General features: G+C 35.9%; 1 protein-coding gene and 3 long non-coding RNA genes across 11 annotated transcripts; 2 read left to right on the forward strand and 2 right to left on the reverse strand.

Moving 5' to 3' along the window:
• Window positions 1–440: 440 nt before the first annotated feature.
• LOC124314902 lies at window positions 441–3,326 on the forward strand. 4 transcript variants are annotated; one of them, XR_006911304.1, is made up of 13 exons: window positions 441–564; window positions 676–724; window positions 914–1,034; window positions 1,146–1,193; window positions 1,378–1,432; window positions 1,584–1,643; window positions 1,832–1,903; window positions 2,083–2,127; window positions 2,352–2,403; window positions 2,574–2,620; window positions 2,789–2,850; window positions 3,022–3,058; window positions 3,220–3,326. It is a non-coding gene; the product is annotated as an uncharacterized LOC124314902 (long non-coding RNA). The 4 variants fall into 4 exon arrangements; XR_006911303.1 differs by having other exon boundaries at window positions 1,598–1,643; XR_006911306.1 differs by lacking the exon at window positions 2,574–2,620 and having other exon boundaries at window positions 1,598–1,643.
• A 1,400-nt stretch (window positions 3,327–4,726) lies between these two features.
• LOC124314806 lies at window positions 4,727–5,615 on the reverse strand. Its single transcript, XM_046780178.1, has 4 exons — window positions 5,471–5,615; window positions 5,230–5,414; window positions 4,985–5,148; window positions 4,727–4,925 (listed from the first exon to the last, which is right to left on the reverse strand). Exons 1-4 carry the CDS (start codon window positions 5,613–5,615, stop codon window positions 4,727–4,729), a joined length of 693 nt encoding a protein of 230 aa, XP_046636134.1.
• A 751-nt stretch (window positions 5,616–6,366) lies between these two features.
• On the forward strand, window positions 6,367–8,741 carry LOC124314922. Of its 4 annotated transcripts, none has more exons than XR_006911341.1 (5): window positions 6,367–6,485; window positions 6,621–6,785; window positions 6,852–7,063; window positions 7,158–7,271; window positions 8,270–8,741. It is a non-coding gene; the product is annotated as an uncharacterized LOC124314922 (long non-coding RNA). The 4 variants fall into 4 exon arrangements; XR_006911340.1 differs by having other exon boundaries at window positions 7,158–7,235; XR_006911338.1 differs by having other exon boundaries at window positions 7,158–7,229.
• A 1,102-nt stretch (window positions 8,742–9,843) lies between these two features.
• Window positions 9,844–10,959, reverse strand: LOC124314965. 2 transcript variants are annotated; one of them, XR_006911438.1, is made up of 4 exons: window positions 10,478–10,959; window positions 10,283–10,381; window positions 10,096–10,212; window positions 9,844–9,884 (listed from the first exon to the last, which is right to left on the reverse strand). It is a non-coding gene; the product is annotated as an uncharacterized LOC124314965 (long non-coding RNA). The 2 variants fall into 2 exon arrangements; XR_006911437.1 differs by having other exon boundaries at window positions 10,843–10,957.
• Between the last annotated feature and the right edge of the window lie 65 nt (window positions 10,960–11,024).

An 11,024-nucleotide genomic window follows, 5' to 3' on the forward strand; every position in this document is an offset into this window, starting at 1 on the left:
TATAATCAATGCTAAAATAAGCGCAATATTAATCATAACTAAATTTTACTTGATGCATACGAAAGATATATTTCAATTTCTCTTTCACATTCTCCAAAATCACGCAACCGTAATAAAACCACGAAGTTTTCCTTTCTTTCCTTAATGAGTAATGTTTCAGAATTTCTCTTTGATGATTTTGAAGAAGGCCATGGGGGCCATCCGGCCATTTATTGTATAATTTTCCATTGACGCGTGAGGATACTGAATCTGCCTCAAGATGCATTTGCATCGCAAGTGCAGGCCGTTCGATCCGAGGAAAAAATTTATTCATTGAAGATTATTATGTATGCATGCATTAGGCTACACTGAACACAAGCGTGTCCGTTAAACCGTTTAGTAAAATAAAACTTTTACTCAAATTGACCACCCTAGATGGCGAAATCGTCGAGATATGGGTCATCTGGCGGCAGTCATGGAAAATTGTTGTCGGATTTGGACTATAGGCTAACTCTACTATGACGACCACGTTTGAAATCACTTGAACATGTGTTTTCAGCCACTGAAGATCCACTGCAACTTAAGGTAAAGTTTTGTCAAATCTTAGTTTTTCTTACCATTTTGTATTCTTCTTAATGTTGAGTTAAAGAATATTGTAATTAGATGAAAGCTAAACTATTTGTGTTTTCTATGTAGTCGGATTCATATTCGTTGCTGTCCTGCTTTTTAATGGGTCTTAAACGTGGTGAGTAGCTAGCTGGGTTTCTGCTGTTATATTTTCATGATGATAATTTGAGTCTCGTTCGTATGAATTTGACTAGGTCAATTTATTGATTGTTATTTATTGATTCCAAAATTTAACTACCACTGATTTAAACTTATAATATCAAATATTTCTTAACTATTTGCAAAGCTAATTTATTGTTTTTCATAGATAGTTCAAGCATGGGTAGTGATAACTGTCCTCGTCAAGTTTTGGTCTTACGTTGAGGATAATTTACTTAAATACTGTAAACCTCTAAATGAATGTGATGAAACAACTTATCCACTCTGAGGTGAAATGATGCATCACCTAATTCATCCTTACCTACATTCTCTGAAGCATCCCTTAATTTAAAAGTAATTGTATCTTCTATCGTGAATCTCATAATTTTCTTCACTCGTAGGTTGTTCGTCTAGGTCCATTTGTGTACAATGGAGAATTCACTTGGAAGGTGTGTATAGGTCTTTTCACATTCCTTTCGTAATTTATGTTATGATGATTTGTTATCCCTGTCGTACAAAATCTTGGTGATAGTTTAACAATGGTAACTTAAAAATTCTGAGAACATTGAAAGTATCAGTATTCATTTGTTTCATTCCATTCCAATCTGTATTAAAGTTGTTTTTTATCTTCAGGTCTTATTCGGTGGGGAGGCGAGCGTTTCTTCTCTCAGTGGGGTGTCCCGTTTAGGTAATTTTAGCGACGTTATTTAAAATGATTTGCTACGAATGATTATTTATACATACCGCCCCAGTCTGAAGGACAGTGTTGATTGGTTTATTTTCAATGACATTTTTACTTATTTGTTACTTTTTGGTGATTTTTTAAAATTCTAACATAGTTGTTTTTTTACAGGAATTCTAATATGTTGATGGGTTCTGCATTCATCATTCACTGTTAGGTAATTGTAAAATAATTTATGTTTCTTGTCTTTATTGCTGTTATTGATGATAGCTAACTACGATGCATCCGTTATACGCGATGGCTCTGCAACAAAAACATGAAATCACTTGCCCTCACTGAATATAAACTTGCTAGATATTGTACCAATTAGTGTGGATTTTTCTTAATTATTCTGTTTTATTTTAGGTTGTTTGCCTTTTGGATGATTGCATCTCACATACTCCTTTCCTCAAGTGATGGATGTGGACATTTTTGCTGGTATGTTGATGAATATTGAATTCGTAGCAATATATTTTAGAGCTCTGATGATAATCACAAGCATATGCCTGATTAACCGCAAGGGGTTGATGTTTACAAGGATACTGAGCTCTTTTGTTGCACTTATTTTTATTCTTCAACTTTCCATCTGTTTCTAAAGCTAGCGTTTTGTGTCTTAGGTGTTGGTGTGCAGTTCTCACGTCCCAGTTGGATGTTTTCTAATGGTAATTATGGGTATTCATCATTTAAACTTTATCCCGATCGCCACGCCTCCTTCTTAATCAATGGGAAGGGAGGTGCCAAAATTACGAACGGGGAAATTAATGGTCACGTAGGAAGCAACCGGGATCGAATTGATCTACAGGTTGTGCCTTAAACGGAGACTACAATTGGCTTGAATTTCGGATTATTGTTTTTCCAATTAACTTAAGACTGTTTTTGCTTACAGGTTTCTGCTAAGCTGTAGATTGTTCCGTTACCGAACTATTTGCGTCAATCGGGTATTACATATTTCTCTTTACATTGGTTTTACTACTATGTTTCAAATGATTTTTCATCTTTCGGGTCTGAATGTATATGGATGATAACTTTTTATTTGCTGATGAAACATCTGTGTGGATTATTGTTTTTCATATTAAGAGGTTTGTTTAACGCAATTTACTTTCTACAGGTTCACTGTGGTGGGGTCCTTTGCGTTTTGTAGGGGTTTTTCATCAGGTAATTGGGCTCTAGTATTAAGTATGCGATGATATGCAATGATGAGTTGCTTATTGGTCCGTGTTTATGATTCAATGATTTCAAATAATTCAGTAAGCTCTGAGAAATTGTAATGCTAACCGTCAAATTGCCATCGGCCAAGTAGTAACTTTTTTTTGTCTGTTTCAGGTGTGGATTCCGCTTGTCCGTTTATAGTCTTGCAGCTCTTGCTACCGTTTGTTGATTGTGATGTGAGTATTGTTTAGGTTTCATGTTTTGTGGGTTTTATGATGAAAGTCTAACATTTAGAGCATTGGGTTCTGAAGTTCAGTGATTATTGTTATATCTGAAAGATTTTCGTTAAGTCAGTTTGTGATTGTTAGGGCTGGAGCTTTAATTTTTTTTTTTTTTTTTTTTCGTAGGTTTTCGCGTTGCCCTCTTCGGACTACTTGCTTCATGGTGAGTTTCCTAATTATTTTAATGAGTTAGATTGTCATGATGAAAAAAACTTTAATGACTTCTGGATGAAGACAAGATCGTCTACAAATCTGATTCTCACTGTTTTACAGAGTAAATATTCTTTAGAACTGTATTTTCATGTATTTTTTTTATATGTTAAGGTTGGAGCCTTGGATGTCTAATGGTTTTCGTATACTGATGAGTATAGCTCATGGGCTTTGTCTTTATGTCAATTGCTTCATACCAAATAAACAATTTTAAGAAATCATTTTCTGCTTTTTCCTTAATTTCGCAGAACATCAATTACGAGTAAAAATGATTTTAAACTGTGTTTCTAATCAATTTTTGGAGAAGGTCATCACTCAGAAGTAAAGTGTAATTAAGACATTTTAATCTGTTCAGAGTTCAACAGCAGTAAATCTAAAGCCAAGTCCAATGAAGTTTAGTTTTAAGAAGAAGAGTACTAAACACATCCTGGTAATTGAATTTAAAATCCTTTTCGGCTTTTTCCTGTTGAGAAATAAATTTTTTGTTGGTCAGTTATCTTCGTGTGAGGAGCGTAGGAGACGGATATATGTAACATAGATAATTCCCCAACATGCTGATCAACTTCGTATTGGTAAGAAATTACTCATGTTCGTTTACTATTTATCCCCCCCAAAAAACTGAAACATTTCTGATACTGGAAGCCTTTTACGATCCATAATTTGATTACTTAGAAAAGAAACAATATCATCAATAATGGCTTGCACTGAAAATTGCAGTGTATTGGTTCTATTTTAGCTGCGTTAATAATCGTACAGTCAGCGAATAGTCCCATACACTTGTCACTCTAAAATAACTGGTGTGATAATAACAAATCCCAATTGTGTTTATCCAGCAATTCCTTCCAAGTGATCCAATCTTTGTCTTTGATTCTTTCACACCAAGTTAAATGGATTTCTTTTAGGGGATTTGTGTCTCGAAATAGAATATCAATCCCTTTTTTAGAGACAGATGGACAGTGATATAATTTAAAGTACTCGAGGTTTCGGAAAGAGTGTTGGTGGGCTGCTCCATGTAGGATTTCATCAGTAAGAGAAGGACAATTCGATAAACGAACATGGGCAAGTGAAGGTGAGGACAAAAGGGCGACTAGATTTTCGGTAGTTACCGATCCGTACAGATCCAGGAACGCGAGTTGATCACTCACAGGATTTCTTGTTTGCGTTTCTTCGCTTTTCGACCAGGTCGTCTTTAATTGTTGGACTGAAACAGTTAGAGATTGCAAGTTAGGACAAGACTCTACGATGGCCTGGATATCTAATACGTTGTAGAACAATCCTTTTAGATTCAATTTCTTCAGTGTAGTTCCAACAGTCTGGAGAAGAGGAGCAACACCTCCATGGAATGTCAGACCTGCATCAATAACGAGTGCTTCGCCTTGGTTCCTTGGAAGGAATGCTTTGTGATGGATTTCAAGAGTTTTGAGATTCTCAAGTGAACGTAGGCTCAGAAGATCAGCGTCAGTCAATCTTCCTTCTCGCCATATAATGTGAACCTTTGTTATGTTAGGACACAGAAGCACAGACTTTGACTTTTATAGATGGTGTTTTCAAGGATGTATATATAGTGATGACAATGAATATTTGGGCATGTTCAGCCGCTTTTCATCTAACGCTGTTTGAGCTATTTCTGCGGACATTCGAGAATGGATGTGTGATACAATACCTGTAACTCAGGTAAATTTGAAAGTGCCAATTGAATCCCTTCAGTTGTTACTTTTGATCCCTCCAGTACTAGTGCACATATGGATTTGCAATTTCCAACGACGCACAACCCCCGAATTCCATCATCTGACACATCGCTGTATCCGACATATAGTTTTCTTAACAGTAAAATTTATTTTTAGAAAAATAAGCAATTCAAGGTGAAATAATTTAGTACCTCAATTCTGTGCAGTAGGTTCCAAGAAGCTTCATGCAATCGTCTCCAGCTCCAGAAAGTGACAGCTCCAAAAATTGAAGCTTTGAAAACTTGGGAATGCAATTCAAAAATTCTCCGTAGTATTTGCTATCACGGGAATAACCAAGCACTAACGTCTTCAAGTTCTTAAAATTTTTGAAAAACCGTAAGAATCATTCTCGTTTCTTAAAACATTATTGATTTTTTTTATTTCCCAAGTTTCTTACCGGAATCTTTAATCCAGCCAATCGGAGCACATTGATATTTCCTCTCCACCATCTAAGATCCAATGTTTGTAGGTGTGGAGTTATCATAAGCTCGACAAATTTGAGGACCACTTTGTTAATGCTGGAAGAGTATTTGTTTAACTTTTCTCTGAATTCTTTGGCTAGTTCTTCCAACACAACTGTGGCTGAAATTGATGGATCAAAACAACATTTTACAGGGTAAATAAAATGACAAACTTACGCAAATGCTCAAACGGACTGCTCGTCGTGTTTTTTCCAAAATTCGGTGAGTCCATACCAACTTTTTTACGAAAATCATTTTCATTGTCCAAAATAAAATCGACACAGATTTTCGACAGCGATTTAACACTTTTAAGTTGCGGCATTTCAACTGAAATTTCGATTGAGTGTAGACACAGCGCAACACCAAAGTTCCTTAAATTTTTTTGGCAGGCTTCACTTTAAAGTACAGTAAGAATAAATGGCCGAAAGACTTCTGATGGAATCTTGAATACGCATAGATGACTAAGTCACCTTTGTTGTCCTTAAAAAAAAAGAAGAGCATTATAAAATCAATCCTAGTGGGAGCGTTACACGTAGTTCCCCATTTGCTGGGCAAGGTGACGGTACATGTTCAAGGGCAAACATTGGTAGGGGAAGATGCATATTTTTAAATTGAGATTACTCTAGGGAAATCAGTTTTGACATTGGTAAAAATTTGCTATCAACTTAAAATATTCTAACTGAGTTCGTAAATTTTCTCGTTTGTGCCATCTGTGTCTATTTTGTGTATTAACGAAATACTTTTATGGACTGCGTAAATGAGCATTGACGCGACATCCAAGTTAGAACAGGGGACAAAATGATTGAAAAATTACATATGAAATATCTTTTTGAGTTCGCGCCCTTCTTGAGTGCCAATGTGCCATTTGGAAAAAAAAAGGTTGTTGAAATTAAATCAATGGAAAAAATTATCATTTAATTTTTAAAATAATTAATTTAATAAGCAAGAATTACTACTTTTTTTTATATTCATGTAAAATGGTATTTTCTGTTATAAATTTATCATACACCTGTTGTAGATCAGTTTTTCCGTTATGGCAACGTAGCAAGCTACTGTTTCAATTTTACTTCAAGCATTTTTTGTGCAAACAAGTGGTTTCTAGTTTAGCTCTACCTTCTTCTTGGTTTGCTGCCACTTGAACGTCTTGAAGGCTTATGGACTGATGTTGCATTACAACATAAGACTATAGACGGTAAGGCTGCCAAGTGCAAACTTAAAATAACGTCGTAGTTTCATCCATTGAAAAGCTTAATCGTTGCGAGCATTTATCAATTATGGCCGTTTCAATTTTCTGTTGTCCTTTTTTTTATCGATTGCTCAATCGTAGGATCTGCGATATCCATGAGTGTCCCGTCCCCCAACAACGTGTTTGAAAAAAAAAGCATTCAATGGTTCTAAATGTTTGAAACAGCCCAGGACTCCCCTGAAGAGGAGATGGTTCAATAAGTCAATAACGTATCATACCATACAATATACTAGTTCTAAAGCTCCAGTTAAGAGGAAACATTTGCATCTCTCTCCAAATTCATAGCTAATGAAATTTTATTGACTTGAACAGATGACAACAAAAATATGAAGAATTTAGCCCTAACTGTTGGTGTGGAGTTGGAGCTAATTTGCTGCCTGTCCCTTTTGTGATGTGTTCAATGTCAAGTAATGCATAAAATAGCTGGACCCTGACAAATTGTTGACTAGTTCTTTGCTCATCTGTTGTAGAACTTTCAGTCTAGTTTACATAGGAATAACTTGCCAACTGTAATTCCTTTAAAAGTAATCCTGAAGGATTGTATAAACTTATCTTCTGAAATTATGTTGTCACTTACTGTTTTCTGATAGTAATTTTTTTTTTTTTTTTTTCAAATAGGATTAGCACCTGGTGAAGTCTGAGCTTCTTCGTTACTGCCCAATGTTCACATGGATATGACATAGGCGGCAGGTAAAGGTGTGCTTCCTGTTAGAGATGGCGATATATCGTCAGGTGCAGACTTTAGATATATCGATATCGGTATCTATATTATACAGATTTATCGGTATCGATTGTGTTAGATATCTTAGAGGAAAGCTAGATTTTGAATAGAGGAAGCAGAAATGCTCAATTGGGTTAGTGGTATAGCTCTAGCTTGTCATGCCAAAGATTGACGGTTCAACGCTTGCTCTGGACTAAAGTCAATTTGCTTTTGAACCACAGAGGAATCGCATATCGTTCAAAATTCACGCTAAATATCTATTAGCTGATAGCTGAAGAGCGTGATAAAAAGAGGGGATGTCCGGGAGGGGAAAACGATGTTGCTTTCTAATAAATAGTTCATTTTTTTATCACTAGATGGCGGTCCAAATAGTTCGTTGTTTTATCGCTAGATGGCGGTCTTTAAATAGTTCGTTTTTTATCGCTAGATGGCTACGTGTCGTTTGATATCTGTATCTATTGATACAGACAATCGTGATCGTCAGTAACGATATCGATACATCTAAAAGAACTGATATATCTATATGAACATAGATATATCGCCACCTCTACTTCCTGTACTGCTGTATGTTTAGTCCCATGAAGAAACATTTAAGAACCATTGAAGTAATTATTTTAACAAATTTTCTAATTGTATTGCTTGTTGGTAAGGCTTGTTAACTAGATTCCTTTGTAACAGTTCTAAGAATAATTCTGAGAGAATGTGTAGTTTAGCTATATACTTGTCATTTTTGTGAGCATCACATGAGACTTCATTCCACGATAGTAATTGATTTTTTTCAAGTAGGATTTACAACTAGTTGAAGTCTTAGCTTCACCTTCTTCTTCATTCCAGTCTAATTCAGACATGGATTTTTTCAGCCAGTCTGTTGAATTTGACATGTACAATTTTCTTATTGGTATAACTATGATTAGGCTTAACTCTTGTAAATAACATAAAGTGATATTTGTTTTTGATTGACATCATTTCCATTGATGCTGAAGATTAATTTATTTCATTTCGGTTATAGGTTTATCGTTTATGTTCGCGTAGTTACTGCCCGATGTGTCACGTTGATGCAGCCTATGCTGGTGAAAAATCTTCCTACATCAAGTTCAATTGGCCGTTCCTTGGTGTCGTGTTACCGAAATTGCATAATTATTTTGTTAAATTGTCATCGTGATTATGCAGTTTATCGTTTATATGTTAAGAGGCAAAAAAAAAATATGGGATGTTTCAAGTCAAACAAATAATAAACATGTTTTTGGGGTTGGGGAAGAAAAGTAGAGGATGTTGGAGGTGGTTTGGAAGTTTGGAAAAAAAATCAGTTATATAATCCTACAAACATATCCCTACCAACTAATCTGCTAACCCCACAAACTTATACCTTCAAATTCTTCAAACCCCACAAACATAAACCTACAACCTCTAAATTTATACCCTTAACCCTATAAACCAATGTTATACCTTACCCATGTAATATCTGTAAAAAATAAATATATTACATGTACCAATTTTTTTATTTTCTTTTTAAAATGTTCAAAATATTCAATAAACACAGCGTCCGGTTCAAGACGTTTTTCTTCTGTACGAGTTAAACGCAACCCGCCACCACCGCTGCGGCAATGAGACAAAAAGCGATGGTCTAGTTTAGCGGAAATCTGCGTCAGTCAAGTAACAAAATTTTCAAACTCATAGAATTCTGTCGAATTTTGCATCTAGTCTACTGGTGCAAATAGCGATCCTATGTGTTTGGTAGTTATGAAGATGGTTGTTTAAAAAACAAACAATGGTGAGTTTTTTGGCTACTCAGAACACCCCATTGTTTGTTTTTTAAACAACCATTTTCTTAACTACCAAACACATGGAATCGCGATTTGCACTAATAGACTAGATGCAAAATTCGACAGAATTCTTGAATTAGAAAAATTTTTTACTTGACTGACGGAGATTTGAGCAAATAATAAACCATGGCTTTTTGTTTCATTGGGTAGTGGGTTGCTTTGTTTAACTCGCACATGCTGTTATAGGACATGTCTACGGCCCCCAGAGATATTTATCTGGACCGAGAAGAAGAGAGAAGTACGAGGCAAGTTTTACCGGGGAGATGTAGTCATACTAGGCTTCCGGGTTAGACTCATGACCCTCCAAAAGTTTTCATCGGATCATGCGCCTTCCAAGTCCCCGTTCGACCAGAGCCCTCCTCTCCTCCTGGTTTCACAGCGGGTGAGTGACCACCGGCGGGCGTTGGTTAGTGGTTAGTTAGGGAAACGGGGCCACAGAAATGAAGGGAGCCCAGATATGCACTTATAATTTAATCTAACGATCAAACAATTGATCAGTCTTGGATTACAGCATTCTCTCGTCGGTTTTCACCAATGGATGAAGTCCATGATCAGTAGCGAAGGATTACTCTGTAAGCAGAATGAACATTTATTTGGATGTCAATGATATTCAAACAAAATTCTAGCGACAGAATAAGCAATACCTCAAATAAAGATCGTCCGCTTAAGAAAGTAAAAAGGGAGATTCAAGGGTAGCAGCCAACAGGTTAGTAAACAAGGGACCTTGTTGACTTTCTTGAAAGGACATGACTTCTCATAAAGTCTGCCAATCTGCAAATTTAGAAACCTGGAGTTAAGAACCTGTGAATAAAAAAAGAAAAATAAGTCACCTTGTTTATAATTTGTGTCATCAATGAGGTTGACATCTATGATCTAAAAGAATAAATAATTATCAGTAAACACTCAAAAGTGTCTCTTATACATTAGATCATAGACGTAAGTGGAGATCAATACTTTAAATACATTTTAAACTGCAACGGAAAAAGTTCAGTGACATGAGAAGTGAACTTACACATGAAACCACTGATCCGTTATCCAATCTTCTCTCGAGAAGATGAAATTAGAGATTGGTCTATGCTGGGGTTGGTGATCTAGCAAATCCAATACAAACAGCAGATAATTATGACTCCTAATAAAAGACGAGAAGAATAAATGTTTCAGCAATACATGAAATGAAAAAAGCTAGTGTTGGTTATTACCTGTATCATTTCGATGGCACATTCAGTAGAATACAATGATTTTGAACAAAATAGTTGACGGTAGGCTGAACGACGGCCACGATCCTTTCACGTTTCCTACTATAAGTTGACGAGAAACATTAAGGTTATCCAACATGTACACGGAATAGAACACATCACCGATAAGTTAGAGACGCACAAATCACTCGAATTTACCTATGAATTCATTGGTAATTTTCGAAGAAAGGATAGCTTAACTATTGACAGCAAACTGCCATTCCATAACTGACACAATCAACACACCATCTATTTGACACATCTCAAACTCAGCATTTACATGTGGTCTTAAGATAATGTCAGCGTGTGCTGTCAGCAAGGGTTGTTGGCGATTTTGTTTTCATAAAAAAAAAATCAAAGCTCGAGATGCACGTAGCAAGAGAATTTCACTGTTTTCCTGCATCAACTCCTATGTGAATCAACTATGAATCAGTCAGCGACACATAATCTAGAAGTTCAAGTTGAAACAATACAGGCGTATAGAATCAAACTATGGAGGCACTAGAATCAGTTAAGAAACTTACATTTGATATGGTGTTGAATTTATTTCACAAACACCAAGAAAATAACAAAGAAGCAGCAACAACTTTCCGACCTGTGACAAGAAAACAATGCGATGGTAACGACATCTAGCTGTAAGCCTGTAACCATTTAATTCATTTCCCTTGTGGAAGTGTCGTCTACCTGCGTGATTTAACAAAAGTAC

The sequence above is a fragment of the Daphnia pulicaria genome, chromosome 10 (genome assembly GCF_021234035.1).
Source record: "Daphnia pulicaria isolate SC F1-1A chromosome 10, SC_F0-13Bv2, whole genome shotgun sequence".
In the NCBI taxonomy this organism is placed as follows: domain Eukaryota; kingdom Metazoa; phylum Arthropoda; class Branchiopoda; order Diplostraca; family Daphniidae; genus Daphnia; species Daphnia pulicaria.

Excerpts from the sequence above, each read along its gene's own strand:
- LOC124314806 (XM_046780178.1), bottom strand. The coding sequence starts at position 5,615 with ATGCCGCAACTTAAAAGTGTTAAATCGCTGTCGAAAATCTGTGTCGAT. Across the intron at positions 5,149-5,229 it reads TGGCTGGATTAAAGATTCCG|AACTTGAAGACGTTAGTGCT; the intron begins GTAAGAAACTTG and ends AAAAATTTTAAG. Across the intron at positions 4,926-4,984 it reads ACCTACTGCACAGAATTGAG|AAAACTATATGTCGGATACA; the intron begins GTACTAAATTAT and ends TTTACTGTTAAG.